We start from the raw sequence: 26,851 nt of genomic DNA on the forward strand, positions 1-26,851 counted from the left end.
GTCGTTCACTGTCTAAACTTAAACTGTTATTTTTCAAAATATAAGTTTAGGTTATGCATTATGTTTTATTAATGCGGTGAGTAAAAATTTTAAATATCGTTCACTATATCTATATATGGTTAAATATACTCATTTTTCGTTAAAAAATCCATGCAAGAAACTAAATATATTTGAGTTAGAATAATTTGAAAAATATAATTTTCTGAAATCAGTTTTCAATTCTATTTCTACCAATACAAGCAAAAAATATATTTTCACTACTAAGGACCAACAAAAATACTAAAATAGTTAACAAAATTGTCGAACTTCGACTTATCGAAAATATATTTTTTTTTTGGAGATAAAATACGCTTTTCATTAAACATAATTAAATCTGAACCGATAGATAGAGAGTTTTGAAGTGATAGCTTAGCAATTGCATGAGCTTCTCTATTGAAAGAATTATCATAACAAATCAAACACTTATTTTCAAAAACAGAGAAATATTATATTAAAATCAAAGTTTTAAAAACATTTATCTTTTGTAATCTCGACCAGAAGATAACTATTTTTTCTTGTATTATTTCTATAAAAAATTTCATATAACACTTGTTGACAAAGTTTCAAAAAATCATGTAATTGACAAAAAGATAAAGATTACTATTTTGTTGTTGTCAACTGATTAGTATATGTGTAGTGTAGAACTCCACATCTTGATATCTTTGATGATTGTGATTCATGTTTTGACTTTATAAACAAAAAATATAATTAATTACAAAACAAAAATGGAAGACATCTGGTTTCTAGGTTTAAAATATGATAATGCAAAAAAGTAGGTCATACGTACAACGAAAGGACGAATCAAAATAACAAAAGCCAGCTCATTGATGAAAGAAGACAAATTGATCACATTAATTAATTATGCATTAAAGTAAAACAAACACTTCAAGTCCAAGTTTTTAAACGCAACAATATTCATGCTTTACCGCACGAAAGCCACTTTTTTGTTTTGGGTAAGTTTGTTTTCTACTGTTTTTTTTCTTCAACGTTGGAAAAATCCAAGAATCTATATAGAAATAAGTCTTTATTTTAAAAACATTGTTCGAAAATATTTTGACTAATAATGTCTACATGGTGAAAGATGAATCCCCAAGCCTAATAACATAAGAATAAGAAATTCCAATGAATTAAAACACAAGAGTCTTTTTTGACTCTCTGCACTTGGAGATAGTGAAGATTAAGCACTTACTTAACGATTAACCCATTTTCACGTATAATATAAATTTTGGTTTACTCAGAAAATCATTTCACTAATTTGATTTTTGACTATTGTGTTGTTTTATTATTTACTTCATCCATTTTATAAAGATATCATTTTAACACATTTCTTTAAAAAAAAAAGTTTAAAAATATATATAGTTACTCCATTCACTTTTATAGAATCTCATATGAATTACCAACTGATCATAATCACAACTTCTATAAGCAAGCTTAGCGAAGTAAAAATCAGTACACAAAGTAACAATATATAGAATTCTCAAAACCATAAACCGAAACAAGAATCTGTCGTTATGACGCCATAGATAGCTTCATAATACACAATAAGATTTGATACTAATTAAGTTTCAATTATTTGAACTCAAACTGACGAAAGTCACCTTACATAATGTTTAGGGCTTATTTTGAAACATTGGTCAGTCCAGAGAGATTCACAAAAGGTTTTTAGTTAGATCACTTCCACTTCTTGAACTTGCCTCCTCCAAACATTCCATGCTTTCCATGCTTGAACCTTCCGTGCTTCCCATGCTTGAACTTTCCGTGACCATAACCATAGCCATGACCATGGCCAAAGCCGTGACCATATGCAGCATGTCCATAAGGGCCATGAGAGCTATGAGCTATGTGGTGAGCTCCATAGGCCGCAGCAGCACCTGCAATCATACCCCCAATTCCTCCTGCGTGACCTGAAAGAAGTAAAGGGAATTGCATGAAGAAAGAAACAAAAGGGGAAAACAATATATAGTGTACGTAGAATCTGCCATGTTGTCTTTAATTATGATATTCAAACTGGTATGAAAAGGAGTTAGTGGTACATAACAAATTATCAAAACTTGAATTGAATTGTGCTATACACAGAACAATTTAAAAGTCCAATCCTCAAGACAAACAATGTAACCAATATATCATAAATCTACGATAGAAATTAGAGAAGTCATCAACTGTGTTTCGGCAACTGGAATACAAACTCTTGCAACTATAAACAATCAATGACTATGGATTCCCGTTATAAATACAAGCTTAAGTTTTGGTTTTTAATTTCAGCCGATCCTTTGTTTCAACTTGTTTCTAAAGTGACCTTTTCTAACACCAATTATGATACTAAATCACGGAACATAGAGACACATATTCAGTTTCTTCCTAAAGTGACATCTAGTCTACCACATATATGATACTGAATTAGCAACATGTAGACAAAATTATATGTTTTTACTTTTTTTTCACAACAAGAAATTGAAACCTTTTTCGTAAAGGTGACATAAACGATACTGCTAAACTGCACGAGAAAAAGAGAGTGTACCAGAGTGATGAGAAGGATAGCCAGCAGGAGGGTAACCACCATGACCAGGTGCAGGAGGATAACCTCCATAACCAGAGGCTGGAGGATAACCACCAGGTGCTGGAGGATAACAACCAGGCGCAGGTGGGTATGCACCCGGAGGAGGATAACCTGCAGGTGGGTAAGCACCAGGTGGTGGAGGGCAGCCTTGTTGTGGATATCCAGCAGGTGGATAAGCCCCAGGACCCGGCGGGTATCCAGCGGGAGGATACCCATGAAAGCCTCTGTCGTCGTCACCTCCCATGTTTTTCTCAATCAACTATAAAACCTACACAAGACATAAGAAAACATTAGTTTATCCCAATCAAATTGGACAAACCAATCAACTTCAACCTCTCATCAGATAAATTACACAAACCAAGCCTGAACTTAGCATTATTCAGGGGATTCAACAAACACACCAAGACTCAAGAAATGAGATAAACCAGCAATGTCATTTAATCATTAATTAGGTCAGAGATCAGTGTAAATCCCAAACAAATTGCACAAACCAAAGCAATCACTTCAAGCTTTAGGTAGATCAAACAGACACGGAAGAGTATGATGAGCTCAACCAGCGTATCAATTACAGGACAAGGCTGCTAAGTAAATTAAGATGAACAAACAAAAAAACCCAATTATCTAAACAAAACCCTCAATTCGTAAATTTTATGCCGTCACATTCATACAAATAAGGATCCAAACAAGTAAAAATCAAAACTTTTAGGTTTTCAGCAACAAATTAATGCAATTATTTTCAATAATCACGATCGAACCAAAGGGAGAAGACAAGTTTATAGAATACAGATCAGGGACAAAATCGAACCTTTTTGATTGATGATCGCAGAAACAGTAAAATTCAACAATCGTAAAGATCTAAAAAGAAGAAAAGATGAGAGCTTTTCTTACCCCCCGAGACGAAAGATGTCGAAACGAAATTGGAAGAGATACAACAAAGACAGTGGAGGAGATTACTTATACATGTTTTCCTTACGCGGCACGAATTCCAAACAAGGTATATTTTCATCTTTAGTCCTCGTATTTTCAGATAAATCACAATTTGTTAACGCAAGTTTTCATAAATAGAGATTATGTCCTAGTTTTTTAACACGAAGAACGATACATTTTAAGTTTGTAACAGTTCCAAACTTCCAATGTTCCTTTTCTTCAAAGCTTTGTTAGTTTCTTTTCTCAATTTGGAACGGTTATTAACTTCTTGTGGGGGTGTTTATGAAATATAACAAACTATGGGGGTTAAAAGAGAGAAAGATGAAAATAATATTTTCGTAACGTACAAGATTTAGCGTTGCGAGAACGCGCAATGGACGCGAGATTCTACATTACGTATGGGAGAAAATGTGCACTTTTTGGATAAATGCCAAAAGAATCGAATCAACTCAAAATCCACCCATATTTATGCCCTCATATAAATAATTTTTCATTTTTTTAAAATAAGCAATGTTACATAAAATTGGTGTTTAGTTTTTAGGCGTTCTTGTATATATATCTTATCATAAAAGACCAAATATCATAGAAATAAGCATTTTTATGTAACTAACAAACGCAAATTTTCTAAATCAGTTCATACCTTATCTATGGAGTCAAATATTTTCAATTCATTTTTCCATTTAACGCAACACATCAGTGGTGATAATTGATGTATGGTTTTTAGAATATATAAACTTCATTTTCAACTAATCATCAAATTTGCATTGATTAACTCAACAAAAACAGTAACGTAACGATATCTATAAGAATTGAAGAGCATACCAATATCCGGTAGCAGATTACTAATAATCAAACTTAATTACTAGATGCAACACTTTTTAAGGACAATAGAGTACATCACAGACAATGATATGTATAATATAAGTTACAAAAAGCTAACAACTATTAAAGCAAGAGCTACTTCTGATTCGTTTAAGTCCAGAGAACACAGGCAGAATCAGGTGTGAGAGAGAGAAAAGACCTTCGAGAGAGAGAGAGTGCGTAGGCCTTCTGAAAGTGAACAAAAGGCTGAGTCTTTGCTCAGCAGAACCTCAGGGTACGTTCCAATTCCTGTTCATCCTCGCAGTTGTAGCCAAGTTCAAAAGCTCGTGCTGCGATGGAAAGAAGACGCAAACTGTTTACTTATATGTTGGAAATAAAAAAAGAATAAATGGAAAAGGTGGCCAGAGAGATATATATGTACCCAATCGGCTTTTATCTGTGAATACTTCAAGTTCTAGTTCAGCTTCTTCCTCATCACACCCATCTGGGTCTGGATCAGTTTGTACAAGCAAAGTATCAGAACAAAGTCCTGAGATAGTACACACCATGAGGTCACCTTCTGGACTCAATATTACTTCCTTGCAGTTGTCATCGCATACTGTTTAAAAGACCATAAAAATTATGTAAGATTCGGATAAAAAGAAAAAAAAACACAAGCAACAAAGTTACATATAACAGCATTTCCTTTCATACCATGAACATGTCCTGTCTCTTTGCATATGAACACATCTTCAATCTGATGGTATGAACATTTAGTTCCCAAACAAATATGGCCAGTGACAACCTTATCGGCAAGTCCTTTGCTTTTCTTCCACAGAGATACTTGTTCAAGTACAGTTTTGTCAAGAATTATTCGGTCATCCACCATCTAAACGTTGCAAACAAGAGCATGAGAAAATTTGTCAACTGACGACGATTCATGCCAAAACATAAACAAATACTTATTCAAAATAGTTACCTCAGATGGAAGAGGAGCTTGGCTTCTCTTTGCTGCTTGCATTTGAATGTAATACTCTTTAAAATCTGACGGACAGGTTCTGACAAGTTCAATCATGTCCTGCTCATCACGCTAAAATTCAACAAAGAGAAATGAATCAATTTCCAATATATGAAACTTGACCTCTAATAGCAACTCAAAGTAACATAGTATATACTCTTCAACAATGTAATATTAAAAACAAACGTTTCTAACAAATAACCAAGTGAGAAACTCACATCAATATAAAGCTTCTTCCACGCACACTCCCGTAGCTTTCTAGTTGGAGGAGTTAGTCCCCACCGGATACAGTATCTGAAAACAAAATCAATCAAAAGTGTGCCCAAAATCAGTTTCAAGTACAAAGTATTGATTTTTGAAAGCAAGTCATCGAACTACAATGGCGAAATGAGAGGAAACTACTTAGTACTTACAGGCGGCGCCATAAGGATTCATCAGACGCAGCGAAATTGAGAAATCTACACACCAAAGAGCATGATACAAGATCCTGTAAATCACATTCAAACGATTTACATTAAGCAAACTAAATAAAGATGTTAAATCACTAATCTTTAGCTTAAGAAGCACATGAACAATAACATACCTCAGAGGATAAGAACTTGAGGATATGACGAAAGAGCTCAGTAGGAACACTGCTGAGAACACCACTCTCTATTCTCTTTGAACCAGTTCTGTCTTTGTTACCATCTTCCATTTGATGATCTTCATCCTTTTTCTTCTCTACAGCGCTTGTTGTTTCTTCGTGCTTCTCAATACGTTGCCGTTTTGCTTCAGGTTCTTCCGGATTCTTCGTTTCCTCTACCTATAACAAAAACCCAAAGCATCAATAAAAACGTTGAACAAGAGCTATAAAATCTCAAATGAATATGCATATATAACACAAGTCAAGTATGAATTACACGGAATAAAAACATCTAATTTACAATCTAAATTACAGATCAAGGAATTTTTAAGCCATAGGTTTCAGATTCAATGAAAAAATCCAAAGAAAACAATGAATAAACCCTGAATGAAATTGTAATAAAATGAATAAACAAAGAAAACAATTTACCGACGAGACTTCTGATTCGAGGAATCGAGCGAAACACTCGTCTTCTTCATCGGAACCAGACATATTGTAAAGTCGGTGAAGATCGGAGCTCCGGCGATGATGGTTGTTGTGTTTACGCGGCCAGGGAAGGGATAGGAGAGACGAGAGGATTGGGCGATTTTGGAACCGGTGGCGTGAGATTGGAGGCGACCTCGGGCCGAATAATTTTATTAATGGGCCTAATAACCAATATGGGCTTTGTAATAATAATAGCTGAAGCCCATAATACTGCTACTTCTCAACGTCAAAGTCAACGTCACTAATAGTTGTTAATTTGATCCTTCAACAAAACGTGATTAATTATGTAAGGACACGTTCGAACCACTAATCCTTTATATCTTATTATCTAAATCTTGATTTCAAAGTTAATAAAATGTAAATATAATCTGATAAGAAATGATAAAGGAAAAAAAAAAAAAACAGAAAAAAACATATATACATTTTTGTTTGGTTTATGCGGCCAGAAGGGATAGAGAGAGGAAACATATAATTAAAAATAATTTTTTATAATTATTTTATAATTATTTTTAAAGACCAAATAGAAGAAGAAGAAACCAAAACGACTTGGATAATGTAAGGAAGGACCACAATTTGAAACTAGTAGGAGAAGCAAATCAAAGGATCTTAAATTACCTGGTCTACTACAACTACAAGTGGATACAGGACAGGGTGGTATTTTTTGTTTAATCTCTTGGATCAGGTAGAGATAGAGAGAGAGAGAAAGAGTCAGAGAGAATTTAATATGGCAGTTCCGGCGATGGTAAACGGCGGCGATGCGACGGAGAGAGAAACACGAATGGCACACTCTGCAATGACGTTGGTTCAGGTGATAAACGGAGGTTACCATGTGGTTACGAAAGTAGCACTTAACGTTGGTGTGAATCAGCTCGTCTTTTGTGTCTTTCGCGATCTTCTTGCTCTCTCCATTCTCGCTCCTCTCGCTTTCTTCCGTGAAAGGTCTCTCCTTTTTTTTCTTTTCCTTAAATTCTGAAAAAGTTTTATTTATTTTTGGTCAATGCAATTTCTGGTTTCGATTTGATGGGTTTATAGCAAAATCAACATATCCTAATAAAAACTTGATCTTTCTGGAACTGGAATTAGGGATGTTGTTTTTGTTTTTGTTTGATGATAACTCTATCATCTTTGTTCAATCTGATTATACTCTTCTGTTTACTTTTATTTACGGTGTTCTGTTTTCTTGATTTCTTTCCTTTGTTAGTAAAGATTTGTTTTGAAGACTAAAATTAGTAAGTAATTGGTTCTTGTTTTTATCATTGTAGAAGGATCAGACCTCCCATGAATAGAAGCGTACTCTTTTCACTCTTCTTTCTCGGTTTAGCAGGGTAAGTAGTAATCAGTTCAATTCTCGTGTTATCTATCTTTTATAATCATGTTAGTTGAAGGTAAGATTCTAATACCATTTGAATCTCTCAATCTTGATAGGATATTTGGGAACCAATTACTATTTCTTATGGGTTTAGCGTACACGAATCCAACTTACGCGGCTGCTATACAACCATCAATACCAGTCTTTACATTCCTCTTGGCTGTCTTGATGGGGTGAGTATTGACTTCCCTCAACATTACTGTAAAATGTGAAGTTTGGAGTATGGAAACTTTTCTGATGGTCTTCTTCTTTGTTTGTATGCAGTACAGAAAAAGTGAACTTGTTTAAAATCGAGGGCCAAACGAAAGTTGGAGGTACTCTCGTTTGTGTTTCGGGTGCAGTAGTGATGGCTTTGTTCCGTGGTCCAGCCTTGTTTGGAGGTGAAGATGCAGCAAGCTCAGTAAATAGCCTAGTAATTGATAGAAATCAACTAGAGCCTAATGGGTGGTTAGTCTCTAGTCTTCTTGGTCTTGGGTTAGATCTATGGCACATTGGAGTTTTTTGCTTGATTGGGAATTGTATGTGTATGGCTGCTTTTCTCGCCGTGCAAGCACCGGTTTTGAAGAAGTATCCTGCGTACCTTTCGGTTGCCGCGTATTCTTACTTCTTCGGTACATCGATAATGATCACAACAGCTCTCGTGTTTGTTAAAGAGCCTACTGATTGGAGCTTGACACAATCTGAGTTTTTTGCTGTTATATTCGCAGTAAGTTTTCACAAACTGAGAGATGTAACATGTTTTGGTACAAAAGATTAGAGCACGATTCTGAATCTAAGGATACACCTAACCAACTAGTTTGTGTTTTTTTCTATTCTCTTTTTGTTCCTCAGGGAGTGTTTGCATCAGCTCTAAATTATGGACTGTTGACATGGTCCAATAAAATTCTTGGAGCTGCTTTGGTTTCTCTATACAATCCTCTTCAGCCTGCAACATCCGCCTTTTTATCGACAATTTTCCTCGGCAGCCCGATCTATCTTGGAAGGTTTGCATCATTGATGATTGATCCATCCACTGATCCACACACATGGAAACCTTTCTATCTTGTGTTGAAACATACAAAAAATCTTGATGTTTCGTTTCTCTGCGCAGCGTTGTGGGAGGATTCCTCATCATTTGCGGGCTTTATATGGTTACTTGGGCATGTTATAGAGAACAAAGAACAACAGTATCAGGGAGTGAGATTGCTTCTTCTAGCAGTGATGATGTTAGAATCTCGGAACCTTTGATTTACAGAGATGATGAGAAGGGCAAGTAAACAAGAACCGGTAAAGAAAAGAACATACAATTTTTTGAGTTCAATATTGATTCTATAGGAGATACAGAAAAATTCAATATATTCATCTTCCTCATGTTCTTATTCTGTTTGTGCATGTTGTTCATCTATGAAAAAAAAAACAGCTCTATTTGTTTAAAAATTGAAAATAATCATCTTCCTCTCATGTTCTTCTATACTCTTTCCTTCCAACCAGTGTTCAAGAAAGCGGTCTAGGCGGCCGTCTAGGCGCTAGACACTCAGCAGGCGCCTACATAATCGTCTAAACCGCTTAAAATTACATTAATTTAATTTTAATATTTATTTTTGATTTTTAACTATATATATTTAAATTATTAAGTTTTATATCTATATACGTAATTATAAATGTTTATATGTTGTTAATATAACTTAAATAAAGGTATTTTTCTTAATTTTGTATATAATTTATAATTATTTTTATTTTTCTAACATATATTTATACATAATTTTATATATATAATGTTTTATGTTGTAAACGCCTAAACAGCCTAAAAACCGTCTACGCCCCGATTAGGCACCGTCTAGCGCTTTCTTGAACACTGCTTCCAACCAAACAAAGCGAGCTAATTTGTAAATACAAAAAGTTCTGGGACAAGTTCGTGAATATCTAAAGATGTGGGGGAAATTTCATTAAAACAAAAAGATGTGAGGAAAAGTCATACACACCGAAAGATCAGGGTAAAATCCATAAATACTAAACGTTGAGGAGCAAATCGTAAATAAAAAATATGTGAGTAAAATTCGTTAACATTAAACGATGTGGGGAAACGTCGTAAATACTCCGTACACTCTTTCAATATCTTGGCATGCTTGGCTTAAAAGTCTAATGCATTTTCTTCAACTACTATTTATCTTATGCATTAATAGGTTGATCTGTTTCAGCGGCTTCTAGATTTGTGAACATATTTCATTATACTCCCGTATTAGAATAGATGATTTTTTAGGATCTCACCAAAATTAAGAAACTATTAATGTTTAGTCATAAATGCATTTTTATATATTATAACATATTTTTCATAATTATTAACTAATAGTAGTTCACTAAAGTTTTAAATTCTTAATTACTGAATTTTGAAATCTACAATTTTATAGCATTAATTAATAAAAAATAAAGAAAATCAATTTTTGTGATACAAAATAAAATTCTAATAAAACATCATCTATTCTTTTTTGTTTTTTTTTGCTAAAAATTATCTATTCTAATTCAGAGGGAGTATATGTTTGTCGAAAACAATATTAACAAGCGGGCACTGACCTTTTGCTACAAGTACTTAGATCACTGGTGACATCACTTGTTCAAGTGGAAACCCATTAAATAGCAAATAAACAAAAATCATTAACTTACTGAAGATCAAAATTATTGACTTTCTCCCCCATTTCGTCACCAATAATGTAACAATTTATTAATATTTAAATTTTTGGCAATTTGTGTGGATAGCATCTTGGGAAAGGTTATTCAACAATAAAAAAAGATTCAATTTATTTTTACAAGTATTAAGATTCCTTTAAAAATAAATCAAGATTCTTTCCAACTGAAGATTCTTTCTATTAGTTTAAACAAGAGAGAAGAATCTTTCCATTATCACTCCCTACAAATCCCATGAGAAAGTTCACTTTTCAATAACGTAAAGTAAGAAAGCAAGATCAGAATAAGTATGGCCAAGTGTCCTCCTTTCGATTTCTCGGCCAAATATTACGATGGTGGCGAAGGTGGCGGATGCGAGAGGCAGAGCAGCTTCTTCGAAGGCACGACGGTGCTCGATCAAGGCGTTGGCTACGCCGTTATTCTTGGTTTTGGTGCTTTCTTTGCCATCTTCACATCTTTTTTGGTTAGTATTCACCCGTTTCTCGATAACAATATATTTTCTTATGAAAACCAAAGACAACTTCTGTGAATTACTCGTGACCACAAAAAGACTATAGTTGTATTCAATGATTTGTATAATTACATGTAAAACAAAGGATACTAAAATTTTCAAAGTTCAATAATGCTAAGACTAGACGTTGGTTATTCTTTTTCTTTTGGATCTTTGTTTTCTAAAATTTTAAATTTGAGTAATCCTACTATATTAATTGAAAAGTACAAATATGAAACTAACCTTAAAATGTGTAAAAAATTACATTCAATTGCCATTAGACTAAATTAATTAAGCTTAATTAACTAATTTAAATAAATATAATTAAATTAAAAATAAAAAAACTCACATATCAAATATTAAAAAATCTAAAAAGATATTTTCTCTCTCTAATAAATTATGGACGAAATTACTAATTTTTTTTAAATATATAAACCAATCAGAATTTTAAAAACTAAGATTTTATATCCAAGTATAAAATACAATTATTTTTAATAACTTAATTCGAAGATTTTGTTAAGATTTCAAATTATGATTCTCCTATCATCTTTATTTTATTTTATTTACACATTGTTTAGAACTTTCATATAATACTTATAATTAATAAAATCCATATTTTTTCTGTATATGTTGATTTGAATTTTTTAAAACGAAGATATATTACTCAATGTATGAAAATGTGTGTTTTAATTTCCACATTGGCGGGTTGGTAAAACTAAATTTATATAGATGATAAATTAATAATTTTTATTTACTCACAATTATAATATTAAAATTACTATTTTATATTTCACAAAATATGATACAAATATAATAAATAAACAATATAAAACTGTAATAATACGTCAAAAATAAAATATTATAATATTCTAAAATAATTAGTATTCAATAGACTAATAGATTTACATAACAATTAAAAATAAATATTATCTCAAACAAAATAATTAAAAAAAAAACAATAATTTTTATTATTATATTATAATATTTTTAAAAAATGTTGACCCGTGCTTTAAGCACGGGATATATCATAGTTTTTTTTATTAATCGGACTATATATGACGTTTTGATAGAAACTTGTTTGGCCGATTAAGTACGAAAATTGTGGCGACCTTTTGTAATATTATGTGGCCAAATTATTTCTAAAATACACTCTTAATTATTTGCGTATATCTTATGATTGGTTTTTGAATATATCTGGATTATCAAAATTATGAAACAAAACAAATACTTAAGTTTGACGTATGAAACAAAAACTAAAATAGATATGATATTAAATAGAGCATAACGTTAACAAATAAAGACAGGTTTGTCTATCTGGTTGAGTGACTCACTAGCTACAGGAGTCTCCATTTCGAGTTATCATATCGATTTCGGTTTTAACTACTCAGTTTTTTGGATTATCGGTTTATAATACACTAAGGCCTTGAATGGTAACTAGTTTTTAAGTTGATTTTGGTTTTTGATTTTTTGAAAATCTATTTCTTTACCATTCAAGATTTTCAAAAATTGGATTCCCTAAAGATTAGGAAAACTAGTTTTTAAGTGGTTTTTCTAAATTTCAAAGAAAAACTAAAAACTATAAATTTGAGATTTTGTGGAAAACCTTTTTTTCCAGCGTAAATTTTTATTTTTGACTTTTTAATTTATTAATTTTTAAATATACAGCAAAAACCAAAAACCAAAAATTTAAAAACAAAAATCCAAAAACCAAAATCTAAAAACTAAAAACCAATGAAAAACTTATTGCCATTCATAGCCTAAACAATTGCAAAATTGCAATATAGACATATATAGTACAGATCAGTTCCGTTTAGTTTTAAATTGATTTTAATCAAAGTTTGAGCTCAGTTCAGGGTATAAGTTTGGGTTTTCGTGATACACTAAAGCATTTCCATAGGCCATAACATATGTACTATAATAGAAGTCAGGTTTCGAATATAAATATATTTCCTTCAGTTCGGATCAGTTTAATATATCCAAAGTAAATACCCCTATAGTTCGGTTAGTTATTATAAAAATATGAATATTTGCCCATGTTCACCATGATAAAATTCCTGACCAAATGAATGAAGGTATGGTTAGAGAAACGATATGTCGGAGGTAGTCATACTTCAGAATGGTTCAATACAGCCGGGAGAAACGTTAAAACAGGACTCATTGCAAGTGTCATTGTCACAGGTAAAACTACGATTTATAATTGATGATATAAAGTAACACATATATATACCCGTATACATATAGCCCACTATGGACATAAATTTTGGTGAAAGCATTGATTTTTTATTGGTCGATAAGTGAATAGTGGACATGGGCTGCGACGATACTACAAAGTTCAAACGTAGCATGGCAGTATGGGGTAAGCGGACCGTTTTGGTACGCTAGTGGAGCCACCATACAGGTTAATATATAATTCTTAAACAAATTAGAATGTTTGTTTTCTTTTTTTTTGACAAAAAAAAAGAAAAGAATGTTTGTTTTTTATGTATGCATAATGAGTACTAGTGAATAATCGATTATGGGTTGATGAACCAAGTAGGTGTTGTTGTTTGGTGTGATGGCGATTGAGATAAAACGAAAGGCTCCTAATGCTCATACTGTCTGCGAAATCGTGAAGGCTCGGTACGTAAATTAATATCTCAATTCGTTGATTTGTTTTATATTTACATTTTCTCCAATAAAATGGACATATATATGAATCAAACTCTGGAAATGGATAGAAGTATAGAACCGAGCCAACACTTTTAGAAAAACATCGTTCTAGACTATTTATTTCAGTTGAAAACAAATAATAGAAACTGAACTTGTAGATACCATACATAACACTATCCGAGCTAACTCAAACCATGATATTTGTATAGTTTAGAAAAAATAAAATATTTTATCAGTATAACTTTAGTTCAAATTTTATTTATTTTTGCTAGTTTTCATTTGATTTTGCAACTTATCCCCTAAAAAACGACTCAATCAAGCTGCAAACAAAATATTTTATGAAACTAGATTAGAACCCGTGCTAGAGGTAGCACGGGTTGAAATTTCTTTTATTTATATTATAATTTTAGAATAAAATATAATTTGTATGATTGTTTTTAAATTTTTTTTTGGATAAAACATTATGCAATAAAATTATATGCTAAATATGATGGCTTGAAAAAAATACCTATTTTATAAGTTTTATATTGTTAATTTTGTAATTTTATGTATGAGAAATGGTTATGATGTTGTTTGTTTTTATTTTAATTTTTGAACATGTTTGGTGATTTTTTTTAATATGAGTGATCAACAGGTCAATTAAAACCTAATGTGTACTCCACCACGATCTAGTGGTATCGTTGTAACACTTCAGGATCGAATCCACAGGGACCAAACAATGCACTATGAAATTGTATAGATCAAATATAGCTAAGGCAATGAGAAATATTGTGTTTTAAGTAATCGATTAAAAACAGGAAAGTAAATAAGTTGCTTTAAATCAAAAAGGAAATATTGGGCTCAGGGAATCAGTTAGGGGACATGACCACGAAATTAGATGATAAATTGGGATAGCATTAAACACCGTTCTTGAACTCAAATCTCGAATGTAAAACTAACCTACTGTCGCAGCATTAGCTATCTATGCAAGGAATTGATAAAACTCTAAACTGTCGTTTGAATCTAAACAATCCTAGCAAGCAATAAGTTCAAGTTTGATTATGTTCACAAGGTGCCTCAACTTCAACTGTCGTTGGCTAAGGATCACCTTGCTCACCTATGTTCTTTTCAAGCAACTCAACAACACTTTTGGTGCCCAGATGAATTAAACCTAAGATCTTAATCTAGGTGATCAATCTAGCTTAAGCATTAAGAACAACTATAGATGAAGAACAATAAGATCAATCCCTAATCTAACAAATCTAGCATCAATAAATCATAGAAACCCTTCTGAAACCCTAAACCCAACAGTAAAACTACTCAGACATGGAGAAGCACAAACAGCAAATCAATAATGAAGAAAACATAATTGAATTGCAAAAGAATAGAAAATAGGGTTTAGAAATCTTCTCCAAAGTGTCAAGAAGGATTAGAGATCTTCTCCCTTTTGCTCTCAATACAAAATAGTCTCAGAAAATAAAGCTTATGTCTCTGGAGGCCGTGCCTCTAACTTAAATATCAAAATAAAACCCTAAAAGTCGGTTTAAAACAAAAAAGGAAAACTTGCGTCGGGGATTGGATTGGTCGATCTCGAAAGGATCAGTCGATCCAAAACGTATTTCTGCTCTCATTCCATCTGCCTTCTAGCTCGATCAGTCTTCAACCAATTGGCTCCAGATGCATGTTTTCATCCCCAAAACACTTAGATTCCTTCCAAAGTCACCTAGGACCTGTAAAGACTCACAAAGGACTAAAAGGACTCTAAAAGCACACTTGGACCTAAGAAAAGACTCAAAACAATCCTAAAAACTATAGTTAAAACCCTATAAAATACAGACACATCAATTCCCCCGGACTTGAATCTTTGCTTGTCCTCAAGCAAGAACAGACAAAAACTCAAGAATAGAGAAAAGGCTTGAAAGTGGAAACTCACATTTTCTTAGGGATCTCTTCTTTGCACTCTTCATCACATCAAATTAAGAACTACTTTTTGTACTCTGCCCATGATTAGGATCAACACTCCTTACTCTGAACTCCACGGCCTTAGAGAACCTTCAATCTCCCCATCATTGTCTCTCTACATCAGATTAGTAAAAAGGTGCAGTCTTACCATGGGAGTATCGATCATTGAACTGTTGACTCCTTCAACCTCTTATCACCCAAGACCTCCTCTTATGCTCCCTTTCCTCTCTCTTTTCTCACTTCCAAAAGATTGATTTCTCCCTAATTTTCTAGGGTATCATTTTATTTTTTTTATCAATCCTTTGCTCTTTTCTTGTGGACAGGTTTCCATGAGTTCCGAAAGATGCACGGGTTTACGCACAACCCTCGGTTCACTTCTTTATTACCTATATCCTCTTCTTCTTATATTTTTCTTTTCTCTTTTTTTTTTTTACTGAGTACTGAAGGGAAGAGAGAGGGGAAGCATACTTTGTGAGGAGATGCACGTCTTATAAGGCTTGAAGGGAGGAGTTTTGTCCGATGTATACCAAGCCCCAAGGTAAGAAATTAAATCCGGTTAAGTCCTGTTAAAGCTAGAGACAACTTCTGGTTCAACTTAGTGTTCTCCTTGGCGAGTGTCTTTTGGGGCGTGTTGAGACTGCTCATGTTCATTCCAAGCTTCATTCCAAATCAGAGGTACAAAAGTAATCCTAAGAGTGTTAGATTAAAGCAAAAGATTCCTGGAAATGATCATAGTTTCCCAATTTTTGACTCAATAAAATAAAAAATTGACTCAAATAAAAGAAAAATTCAAAGTAAACAACCAAAGAAAACGACATCAGTAACTTGGAGACAGCCGTCCCCCAGACTTACTTCACACCGTCCCGGTGTGAAAGCAAAGCCAAGAAAAGAATGAATCCGACAAAGAAAATAAGAAAAAAGAAAGGAAAAGAAACAAAAACCGGTGATCTCGCATCTGGTGGTGGAGTGGTGTTGGCAAGAATGGGGACTGACCGGTCTCAGGGTGAGATCCACCGATCTGCAACATTATGGAACTTGGAGATAACCACAGAAAACCACCGGGATCGGTCGATCTTTAAGGAGGATCGATCGATCCAAAGCTCCTGGAACAAAAAAAATTTGCATCTTCTGCGTTTGGAACCTGTTCCTGAAAACACTTAACAGCAGACGTGATTTCACCGTAATAAATCCTAAAAACAAAACCAAAATCCTAAGATAAATAAAAATAAAAGGGTAAGCCAGCACAAACCCCATGGGTTGCCTCCCATAAGCGCTTGTTTAAGGTCTATAGCTTGACCGTGGTTTCAGGCGTCAAGTGATGGGAGGATGAGAACTCATATCAGAACAAGCTCTCCAATTCGTCAGCTTAAGCTCCAGAACCTTTTTCAACATACCATCCACTGCTTCTTGGCCTTTCTCTTTAAACTCCGGAGTAAGGATGGCTTTAACTTTAGAGAAAGGCCGAGATATTCCTTTGCACTTCACCTTGTACTCAATGGTGTCTCTAACATATTTCTGGGGTACCAAGGTTATGTGAAGATCTGGTATTACTCTCTCTATCTTCGGCTTGTCTCTCTTCTTAACCTTCTTAGACCTCTTCTTAGAAGAATGAGTGTCTCCATCCAAGACTTCGTTGACCTCATTCTTATCATCATTCTCTCCCAATATCACGACATCCACCTCCTTCTCATGTTCTACAACTAGACAAGAGCCATGTTGTATAGCTTTATTTGCAGTGATTGCATTGTAGAAGACTTTATCATCAATGTTAGAGAAATGGATCCTCTTATTAGGCAAGTCAACAACTGCTCCCACTGTTGCTAGAAAAGGTCTCCCAAGAATCAAAGGCATAACAGAACCCTCGCTCATTTCCACAACATGAAAATCTGTAGAAACCAAGCAATTCCCAACTCGAACATCTAAATTGTTAATGAAGCCTTGTGGAGTTGCGGTGACAGCATTTGCAAACGTGAGAGAGACCTTAGAAGCCTTCATATCATCAATCCCCAATCTCTCTACAATAGCCTTAGACATTACGTTCACACTGGATCCAGTGTCACAAAGGGAATCCTCAAAGTTCACTCCTAAGATGGAGCATGGAACAACAAATTTTCCTGGATCTTCTAACTTGGGTAGTCTTTTCAAAGATGGAGCATGAATGTTCTTCTCTCTAGCCAAAAACGCCTTAACCTCCACCAAATCCTTTTCTTCAACCACAACATCATTGTAAACCTTCTTAAACAAAGATATATGCTTTACTGCCTCTGTAAAGGGAATGTCAGCGATGAACTCACTTATAGCTTCTTTGTACCGACCATACTTCTTTTCATCAAGAGTTTTCTTCTCATGTCTTCTTGGAAAAGGAATTTGTGGCCTATAGGGCTTTGGTTCCACAAGAGGTGTTTCCTTGGAATCTGCATTAGGGACCGACTGGTCTGGACGTGGAGCGGTCGATCTAGGACTTTTTGAATCTGGTTCTGTGTCAATGACGGGATCGATCGATCTATAAGGGGGATCGGTCGATCCAATTTCCCTGGGGATCAAACTCAAATTATCAGAATGGATGGGACCGGCTGGTCTAGTCACAGGATTGACCGATCCTGTCTCTGCGGAAGTCAAACATGAGTTGATCACAGCACAACTCAGCCCATCTTCAATCCCACCATGGAGTGTTATAGCATTGCATGACTCTTTGTTCTTAGAGCTAGAAGAAATAGCAGAGACCCTCTTATCAATGGAATCAACACGTGAACTCAACCTCTCAAATTTCTCATTTAAATCATTGTACATGCTATCAATCTTGACTTTAATTTCAGCAGAACTTATCGTATGGCCCTCCAGCAGTGCTTGCATCCTCAATTCGAGTTTGTTATCTTGTGGAGCTGCAGATGGAGCGTGGTATCCTTGGACATTTGAGCTACTAAATCCAGCACCTTTGTTCTGAAATCCTTGCGAGAAGTTACCTTGTTGATTATGTGGAGGATACACTTGATCTTGAGGATTCTCAACGTTGGTGCTTCTGTAGGAGAGATGAGGATGATTTCTATAATTCTGATTAAACCCATGATTCTGATAGTTCCCTTGTCCTCCTACATAGTTCAGCTCCTCTGTCCCCTCAAAACCCGAATTTACTCCAACTTGCTGATACGCACCCGTCTGCCCGTCGCACATGTTGACAGCTTGTTGATCTCTCCTCAAAAGAAGGTCTACCTTGGCAGTGAGACTCTTAATAACATCTGTATTCACGGAGCTAACAACACGCACAGAGTGATCATACTCATGGCTATGATTGCTGTTACTCGCTGCAAGGTTTTCGATCAAGAGGTTTGCTTCAGCGGCAGTGTTAGTAGAAAAATCTCCTCTGCTAGCAGTATCGAGTGCCATCTGGTACTTCTGGTCAATTCCTCCATAGAAGATGTTCATAAGATTCTCTTGTGAAAAGCCATGATGAGGACAGTCCCTCATATACTCCTTGAATCTCTCCCACGCTTCACAAAAAGACTCTGTACCACCTTGTGAGAAGGTAGTGATCTTGCTCCTTAACATAGCTGACCGTGACTTAGTGTAGAAGTGGTTTAAAAACGCTGCTCTACACTGCTCCCAAGTGGTAAGTGATCCTCGGTCCAAGAGATTTAGCCATCTCAAAGCCTTATCTCCTAAAGAGAATTGGAACAAAGTCAACATGAGATAATCATATGGAACTCCATTAGACCTTGTTGTACTAGCCAATCTCTCAAAAGCTTCAATATGGTCCAGAGGGCTCTCTGATGCTAATCCATTAAACACACGGTTCTGGACCAAATTGATCAGGCTATGCTTGATCTCATAATCTTGTCTCGCAGGAGCAGGAGGTTGAATCGCAGACCGATTCGCAAATAGCCTGTTGTGAGCATCTTCATGAAGATTTTTTGTGCTAAACGCTGACTATTTGCAAAAGCCATGAACTCCTCTACCCCGGTGCTGAACTCTTCCGTGAAATTTCCCGTCACTTCATCAAGCCTCTTATACATCCACTCCCGAAAATGACTATAATTAGAACTTCCCGCCATTATTAAAGATCTCTCACTCTTGTTTTTTTTTTCTCTTTTGATTTTTTTTCTCACTCTTGTTTTTTTTTTCTCACTCTATTTTTTTTCTCACTCTCAAAATTTTTTTTGTTACTCTCGATTTCTTTCTTGCTAATGCTCTTGCTTGTGGTGTGAATGAAATAAGAAAGGAAGGTGTGGTATATATAGAGAAATTTGGCGACTGAAAAACGACTGTAAAACGACTCTGATGTGACTCAAACTAACAGTCGCAACAAAACAAAGCTTACCAACCCCACAAACGAAAAAAACGTGTTTCTTTTTGGCCGACATGTTTGCGACTCACCTCAATAGTCGCTTAGTAGTCGCCAAATATCCGACTAACTAATTTAGTCGTATTTTAGTAGCCAAATTAACGACTCGCCGCAGTAGTCACCATGTAGTCGCCAATTTAGCTACTGTTTGCTGACAAAATTACTTTCTTGTCTTTCAGTCGTAAAATAGTCGCTAATTAACGACTACTGAACCAACTATTCATTTCAGTCGGTAAAAAACGACTAATTTACGACTAAGTTTTAGCAGTTGTAAAGTAGTAGTTAAACAGTCGGTATATAGTCACTAAATTTGGCGACTACGAGTTTAGTCGCCAATCGTAGTCGTAAATTGCCTGTTTTCTTGTAGTGTCATCCCTCAAAGTAGTTCGTCTTGCTGGTGGGTTCAGTTCAGCCGCATTCTGCTCTTGTGGAACTTGTATTTGTGGTGCAGGAGGAGGAGGCGGAACAAGAACCTCTTGAGGGTTAGGTTGACGAATTTCAGCGTTGTTTGTGTCGTCCATAGTGTATGACCGGGCTTTTGCTTTTCGGTTCTCTCGTTCAAGCTGTGCTAACTCTCCGTTTCGCAGATTACGCAAATCAGTAGGCTTGTGGCTTCTTGTTTGCATGCACCTGAAACACAAGAGAAAGAACACAAGAACTAATTAGTAAATAAAAAGAAAATAAATCTTAGACTAAATTTAAATCTAGAATCTCAAAGGCAATCGTTTTGGTCCCCGGCAACGGCGCCAAATTGATCAACAGGTCAATTAAAACCTAATGTGTACTCCACCACGATCTAGTGGTATCGTTGTAACACTTCAGGATCGAATCCACAGGGACCAAACAATGTACTATGAAATTGTATAGATCAAATATAGCTAAGGCAATGAGAAATATTGTGTTTTAAGTAATCGATTAAAAACAGGAAAGTAAATAAGTTGCTTTAAATCAAAAAGGAAATATTGGGCTCAGGGAATCAGTTAGGGGACATGACCACGAAATTAGATGATAAATTGGGATAGCATTAAACACCGTTCTTGAACTCAAATCTCGAATGTAAAACTAACCTACTGTCGCAGCATTAGCTATCTATGCAAGGAATTGATAAAACTCTAAACTGTCGTTTGAATCTAAACAATCCTAGCAAGCAATAAGTTCAAGTTTGATTATGTTCACAAGGTGCCTCAACTTCAACTGTCGTTGGCTAAGGATCACCTTGCTCACCTATGTTCTTTTCAAGCAACTCAACAACACTTTTGGTGCCCAGATGAATTAAACCTAAGATCTTAATCTAGGTGATCAATCTAGCTTAAGCATTAAGAACAACTATAGATGAAGAACAATAAGATCAATCCCTAATCTAACAAATCTAGCATCAATAAATCATAGAAACCCTTCTGAAACCCTAAACCCAACAGTAAAACTACTCAGACATGGAGAAGCATAAACAGCAAATCAATAATGAAGAAAACATAATTGAATTGCAAAAGAATAGAAAATAGGGTTTAGAAATCTTCTCCAAAGTGTCAAGAAGGATTAGAGATCTTCTCCCTTTTGCTCTCAATACAAAATAGTCTCAGAAAATAAAGCTTATGTCTCTGGAGGCCGTGCCTCTAACTTAAATATCAAAATAAAACCCTAAAAGTCGGTTTAAAACAAAAAAGGAAAACTTGCGTCGGGGATTGGATTGGTCGATCTCGAAAGGATCAGTCGATCCAAAACGTATTTCTGCTCTCATTCCATCTGCCTTCTAGCTCGATCAGTCTTCAACCAATTGGCTCCAGATGCATGTTTTCATCCCCAAAACACTTAGATTCCTTCCAAAGTCACCTAGGACCTGTAAAGACTCACAAAGGACTAAAAGGACTCTAAAAGCACACTTGGACCTAAGAAAAGACTCAAAACAATCCTAAAAACTATAGTTAAAACCCTATAAAATACAGACACATCAATGAGTCATGCTTAGGTAAGATTTTATTTTCAACTGCACAATAAAATCTCGGAAATCACGATTAAGTGTGATAAATTGCCAAGATTTTATTCCTTTTTTACGCCTAACAATATATATTTTGTAACAATACATGAAATACTAAAGATTTTATTTTGAAAATTGTATAAACCATTGGAATATTTTCTTTAAGAGGATTATTTAGAATATTCTTAAGTATATTCATATAGTCCGTGGATTGACTAATTAATCAATAATTTTTTTTTGTAACCAACCTATATTTAATCTATAACTTATTTTGTAACCAACTTATAAATATTATATAGTCGAAAAAAAAAGTTGTGTACTTCTGAACAATATTTTAGACCAAATCGCTCGAGCATTAGTTTAACGTTATTATTTTTATTATCTGAGCAGTTATCAATTATTTCTTTTGTACTCTCTCTGTTTCACAAAGAGTGTCATTTTGACAAATTACACACAAATTAAGAAAAACTTGAATTATACATATATACCCTTATTTAATAAGCAATTTATCATTTAAATCTAATAGAAAAAGCTTTGGGTTAAGGGTAAATTAGAAAATTTGATATTAAAAATCTCATTGGAAATATAAAGTGACAGTCTTTGTGAAACAAAGAAAATACTCCAGAATGACACTCTTTGTGAAACAGAGGGAGTATGTTTTTGATGAAATTAATTAGTTGGGGAACCGCAACACATATAGTGTTCTTGGTGTTTTGTTTGGCCACAAACATCGTAGTGACGGCGATGCTCTTGCTTGGTGGCTCGGCTGTGGTGAATGCTCTCACCAGAGTTGATATATACGCCGCAAGCTTTCTCATTCCTCTCGGCGTCGTTGTCTATACTTTGGCTGGAGGACTTAAGGCTACTTTACTCGCAAGCTACGTTCACTCCGTTATAGGTATATTACATTTAATATAATATATATCTTGACGAACAAATTCTAGCTGGAAACTATGCCATCTATATTAGTTAACACACAATTTTTTTGGAGATGTTCACTTTGTATACTCTGGTCATAACAATGCGTAAATATGACATAGTAATATAGTATGTAGCTTTGTGGTTTGTATGAATAAAACTGATCCGTTATATTTCCTTAGTATATTTAATGATTTAATCAATATCCTTACTAAATAGGAGACACCCTTACAATGAAATAGTTGTTTACTAAATTTTTGTATTTTGTTTGTCTTTCAGTTCACGTCGTTCTAGTCGTCTTTGTGTTTCTTGTCTACACTTCGAGTAGTGAGCTTGGGAGTCCGTCCGTGGTCTATGACCGGCTAAGAGACATGGCTTCTAAGTTAAGAACATGCACTGAGCCGCTCTCACACCACGACCAAGCTTGCGGTCCGGTTAACGGCAACTACAAAGGCTCCTATGTCACCATGTTGAGCTCTGGCGGTGCTGTCTTCGGTCTCATTAACATTGTCGGAAACTTCGGCACCGTCTTCGTAGACAATGTGAGATTTCTTTTCAATGAAGTATATTTTTTTTTCGGTTTTTAGTTTTATTCGCAGAAACTCATATTTTTGATAAAGGATTTTAGAAAAGACCAGTTTTAAGAGATTTTGGTTCTTGCCAAGAAATTGTAAAGAAAGAAAAAAAGTTGGAGGTTTTTAATTAGTAAACCATGCAGGTTTTTAGTAAATATTATTGTCTTTCTTTAGGGTTATTGGGTGAGTGCAATAGCTGCTCGACCTTCATCAACCCACAAAGGATATTTGCTCGGTGGACTCGTATGGTTCGCTGTGCCGTTCTCTCTAGCCACATCATTAGGCCTCGGTGCACTTGCCCTTGACTTGCCTATAACCGCGGATGAGGCTAATCGAGGTCTAGTGCCGCCTGCCACGGCCATTGCTCTCATGGGTAAATCAGGATCATTGCTTCTTCTCACTATGCTGTTCATGTAAGTACACTCTCTCTAAATCATATATATGTAAACAATGTTTTGGAATAGCAAAAAATTATGGGTGGATGTTATCTACGCATTACTGGTTTAGTTGAACAAATTTTTGTTTGATTTAGATCGGTTATTAGTTTTTTAGATGATTTATTTTGGTTTAATTTAAAGTTATAAATTATAAGCCTATGAAATTAGTTACAAAAAGTTAGTTTTGCTTTTAGACGTACTTTTTTCACTACCCAACTCGATTTTTGGTTTGATTAGTCAATTTGATCCGGTATGGTTCAATCAATTCAATTCAGTTTTGGTTAGAAATACCGTTAGCTACAGAAAAGTATGTAATTGGCCATTTTTTTCCCTCTTATAACTCCTCTTGCTTTAAAAACAAGAAATAATTGTTTATAAATTTGTCTCGATTTCTTCTTACACAAGAAACATAGTTTACATACAAAGAAGACATGCTTGCAAATCATGAGTTTTACTGTCTCTGTCGATCCTCAGGGCAGTAACATCGGCTGGTTCTTCAGAGCTAATCGCGGTCTCGTCCCTTATCACCTACGACATCTACCGTACATACATAAACCCTAGAGCAACGGGTAAACAAATCTTGAGAATCTCAAGATCTGCGGTTCTTGGATTCGGATGTTTCATGGGGATTCTTGCAGTGATCTTGAACAAAGCTGGGGTTTCGCTTGGATGGATGTACCTCGCGATGGGAGTTCTCATTGGCTCTGCGGTCATTCCCATTGCTTTCATGCTCTTGTGGAGTAAAGCTAATGCTTTTGGTGCGATTCTTGGATCGATCTCGGGTTGTGTTCTTGGGATTGTTACTTGGTTATCTACAGCAAAGATACAGTACGGACGCGTTGATCTTGATACCACTGGGAGAAATGCTCCCATGTTAGCTGGTAACCTCGTTGCGATTCTAACAGGTCAGCTTGTAATAGTTTTTTGGGCATTTCGGTTCAGTTTGAATTTTTTTGTTCAGTATGTGTTCTTTAAAGTAACTCTAGTTTGCTCCGTACGTGTGAACATATAGGAGGGTTGATCCATGCGGTGTGTAGTCTAGTACGGCCACAGAACTATGACTGGTCGACGACAAGGGAGATCAAATTAGTGGAAGCTGAGGCGTCAGGGGACGATATTGATGTTCCTGCGGAAGAGCTAAGGGAAGAGAAGCTGAGAAGAGCTAAAGCTTGGATTGTGAAATGGGGTCTTGTGTTCACTCTCCTCATTGTTGTCATTTGGCCACTTCTCTCTCTCCCAGCACGTAAGTCGTCTTCCCATGCATATAAATGAAAATAGAGCTTTTTCTTATCTAAACTTGCATAAATTTGACGTATTTTTAAAGATGTATATCATTATTATTTTAATTAAGATATTAATAAAAAAACATATTTTCTAATTAAATATTGTTGCGCTTTTCAAAAATTGGTTACTAATAAGAGCATAAATCACATTTTTGAAAATTTCCAGGCTTGTTTAGCAGAGGATATTTCTGGTTTTGGGCAATTGTGGCCGTAGCTTGGGGAACAATAGGATCAATTGTGATCATTGGTTTGCCATTAATCGAGAGTTGGGACACGATCAAGAGCGTTTGTATGGGAATGTTTACAAACGATAGGCTAATGAACAAGCTTGATGACTTGAACCATAGGCTTCGAGCTTTAACCATGGCTGTACCAGAAGCTGAGAGGATTTATTTGCTCGAACTTGAGAAGACCAAGAAGACCGATGTAGAAAGTTGAAGAAGAAAATATCAAAAGGTTAATACCTTCTTTCGTTTATATATATATATATATATATGTATATGTATGTGACTTTGTTTGGTTACCTTTCTTGTTTGTGTGAAATCATATCCTTTTGTACATTTTGTTCAACTTCTTAGGGCATGTCCAACGCAGGTTACTTAACCACAGTTGCTACAAAGAAAAAAAATAAAAATATTGAAAAGCTAAGAGAGAGAACATATAGAGGTTCTCCTTATGTGAGAATGTTTCTTTTAGGGTTGCAAACACATCAGCTTTTGTTATTGGTCCATCTTTATTAAAAAATTAAAAATATAACTATATAATTAAAATATTATTATTTTTACGTTTTTCAGAAACCCTCCTTATTATTACTTTTTTTAGGGTTGAAAACACATCAACGTTGGAGATGACATTAGAGTATTTCCATCAGCTATCTTTGGGGTGATATCTACGGTGAAAGCAAAGTAAAACATATGTATGAGTATGACCCATACTTCGAGTGTAAATGTTAAAAATAGTTACCTTATTCGGTTTGGTTCAATACTTTAACATGATTCAAGTTTGGTTTGGATAAAGATTTGGTTTATTTGGTCTTTGTTATTTGTGTGGATAGTTGAATTTATTGTTATAAAAATCAAATAGTGTGGATGTTAAAAATGGTTACTCTTATTCGGTTTGGTTCAATACTTTAACATTATTCAAGTTTGGTTTGGATAAGGATTTGGTTTATTGGTTTGTCATTTGTGTGATTAGTTGAAACCATTGTTATTAAAATCAAATCATTTAGCGCTAAACTAGCAAGCCAAAGCCAAAGCTACTAGGACGTTTTGAGTTTAGTAAAATCACTTAACCAAAATGTTGAGATAAGCTCTTAATATTTATCAATTTTTTTTTAAATTATCTATTACAACATTAAAGATATATGACCTAAGTTTATTACGATAATTTTCAACTGTATCTGCATCAAATACGATCATAATAAGCAATTCTCATGAACAATGAACGGCGACATAACTTTTTCCATAAATCCAATCTTTGAGAAACTACCATCTGTTCCATAATCTTTTTGACATGTGTCATTTTATTAAATCTAATATATAAAATGTAAGTTATTAAGTAAAAATTGACTAACAATATATTTTAAAGACATAGAAAACAATTAAACAGTATTAATTATAAATCTAATTTCATATTTTTAATATTTTATTTGTATAAATATAGTATTTTAAATATTTGAAATTAAGATGAAAAACCACGTGAAACTTGAGAACTTGTATTATAATTTTATACTAAACATATTGACAAAAAAAACAAAAATTTATA

General features: G+C 34.6%; 4 protein-coding genes and 1 non-coding gene across 12 annotated transcripts; 3 read left to right on the plus strand and 2 right to left on the minus strand.

The window, feature by feature from the left end:
- Positions 1 to 1,586: 1,586 nt before the first annotated feature.
- Positions 1,587 to 3,885, minus strand: LOC104771758 (uncharacterized). 2 transcript variants are annotated; one of them, XM_010496333.3, is made up of 3 exons: positions 3,485 to 3,885; positions 2,558 to 2,864; positions 1,587 to 1,943 (listed from the first exon to the last, which is right to left on the minus strand). In XM_010496333.3, exons 2-3 carry the CDS (start codon positions 2,838 to 2,840, stop codon positions 1,711 to 1,713), a joined length of 516 nt encoding a protein of 171 aa, XP_010494635.1. In that variant the 5' UTR covers positions 2,841 to 2,864; positions 3,485 to 3,885; the 3' UTR covers positions 1,587 to 1,710. The 2 variants fall into 2 exon arrangements, with proteins under 2 accessions (XP_010494635.1, XP_010494636.1); XM_010496334.3 differs by having other exon boundaries at positions 3,402 to 3,549.
- Positions 3,886 to 4,362: 477 nt separating this feature from the next.
- On the minus strand, positions 4,363 to 6,888 carry LOC104771757 (F-box protein SKIP31-like). Its single transcript, XM_010496332.3, has 8 exons — positions 6,394 to 6,888; positions 5,926 to 6,144; positions 5,756 to 5,829; positions 5,561 to 5,636; positions 5,304 to 5,414; positions 5,039 to 5,213; positions 4,767 to 4,943; positions 4,363 to 4,674 (listed from the first exon to the last, which is right to left on the minus strand). The coding sequence occupies exons 1-8, from the start codon at positions 6,454 to 6,456 to the stop codon at positions 4,604 to 4,606; spliced, it is 966 nt and encodes a 321-aa protein (XP_010494634.1). The 5' UTR covers positions 6,457 to 6,888; the 3' UTR covers positions 4,363 to 4,603.
- On the plus strand, positions 6,854 to 9,259 carry LOC104771759 (WAT1-related protein At5g45370). Its single transcript, XM_087504200.1, has 6 exons — positions 6,854 to 7,389; positions 7,713 to 7,775; positions 7,876 to 7,992; positions 8,084 to 8,525; positions 8,651 to 8,802; positions 8,910 to 9,259. The coding sequence occupies exons 1-6, from the start codon at positions 7,175 to 7,177 to the stop codon at positions 9,073 to 9,075; spliced, it is 1,155 nt and encodes a 384-aa protein (XP_087360326.1). The 5' UTR covers positions 6,854 to 7,174; the 3' UTR covers positions 9,076 to 9,259.
- A 1,294-nt stretch (positions 9,260 to 10,553) lies between these two features.
- Positions 10,554 to 26,185, plus strand: LOC104771760 (urea-proton symporter DUR3-like). Of its 7 annotated transcripts, none has more exons than XM_087504198.1 (11): positions 10,554 to 10,943; positions 13,043 to 13,148; positions 13,273 to 13,368; positions 13,507 to 13,589; positions 22,522 to 22,772; positions 23,072 to 23,334; positions 23,542 to 23,780; positions 24,279 to 24,709; positions 24,817 to 25,047; positions 25,254 to 25,543; positions 25,910 to 26,185. In XM_087504198.1, exons 2-10 carry the CDS (start codon positions 13,062 to 13,064, stop codon positions 25,523 to 25,525), a joined length of 1,953 nt encoding a protein of 650 aa, XP_087360324.1. In that variant the 5' UTR covers positions 10,554 to 10,943; positions 13,043 to 13,061; the 3' UTR covers positions 25,526 to 25,543; positions 25,910 to 26,185. The 7 variants fall into 7 exon arrangements, with proteins under 7 accessions (XP_087360324.1, XP_087360322.1, XP_087360321.1 ...); XM_087504196.1 differs by having other exon boundaries at positions 10,599 to 10,947; positions 13,053 to 13,148; positions 22,552 to 22,772; XM_010496337.2 differs by having other exon boundaries at positions 10,608 to 10,943; positions 22,552 to 22,772.
- LOC147919757 (small nucleolar RNA R71) lies at positions 19,000 to 19,106 on the plus strand. The gene has a single exon (XR_015594281.1). It is a non-coding gene; the product is annotated as a small nucleolar RNA R71 (small nucleolar RNA).
- Positions 26,186 to 26,851: the final 666 nt, after the last annotated feature.

Source organism: Camelina sativa, chromosome 20, assembly GCF_030686135.1.
Source record: "Camelina sativa cultivar CO46 ecotype springtype chromosome 20, ASM3068613v1".
Taxonomy (NCBI): Eukaryota; Viridiplantae; Streptophyta; class Magnoliopsida; order Brassicales; family Brassicaceae; genus Camelina; species Camelina sativa.

What these genes read in the sequence shown, in the direction of transcription:
- LOC104771758 (XM_010496333.3), bottom strand. Translation starts at nt 2,840, where the DNA reads ATGGGAGGTGACGACGACAGAGGCTTTCATGGGTATCCTCCCGCTGGA. An exon ending in CTATCCTTCTCATCACTCTG is followed by an intron (nt 1,944 to 2,557) that starts GTACACTCTCTT and finishes TACTTCTTTCAG; the next exon opens with GTCACGCAGGAGGAATTGGG.
- LOC104771757 (XM_010496332.3), bottom strand. Translation starts at nt 6,456, where the DNA reads ATGTCTGGTTCCGATGAAGAAGACGAGTGTTTCGCTCGATTCCTCGAA. An exon ending in TCGAATCAGAAGTCTCGTCG is followed by an intron (nt 6,145 to 6,393) that starts GTAAATTGTTTT and finishes TTTTTGTTATAG; the next exon opens with GTAGAGGAAACGAAGAATCC. An exon ending in AGAGACAGGACATGTTCATG is followed by an intron (nt 4,944 to 5,038) that starts GTATGAAAGGAA and finishes TCTTTTAAACAG; the next exon opens with TATGCGATGACAACTGCAAG.
- LOC104771759 (XM_087504200.1), top strand. Translation starts at nt 7,175, where the DNA reads ATGGCAGTTCCGGCGATGGTAAACGGCGGCGATGCGACGGAGAGAGAA. An exon ending in CTCTTGGCTGTCTTGATGGG is followed by an intron (nt 7,993 to 8,083) that starts GTGAGTATTGAC and finishes GTTTGTATGCAG; the next exon opens with TACAGAAAAAGTGAACTTGT. An exon ending in TTTTTGCTGTTATATTCGCA is followed by an intron (nt 8,526 to 8,650) that starts GTAAGTTTTCAC and finishes TTTGTTCCTCAG; the next exon opens with GGAGTGTTTGCATCAGCTCT.
- LOC104771760 (XM_010496338.3), top strand. Translation starts at nt 10,770, where the DNA reads ATGGCCAAGTGTCCTCCTTTCGATTTCTCGGCCAAATATTACGATGGT. An exon ending in TGCAAGTGTCATTGTCACAG is followed by an intron (nt 13,149 to 13,270) that starts GTAAAACTACGA and finishes CGATAAGTGAAT; the next exon opens with AGTGGACATGGGCTGCGACG. An exon ending in CCTCGTTGCGATTCTAACAG is followed by an intron (nt 24,710 to 24,816) that starts GTCAGCTTGTAA and finishes GTGAACATATAG; the next exon opens with GAGGGTTGATCCATGCGGTG.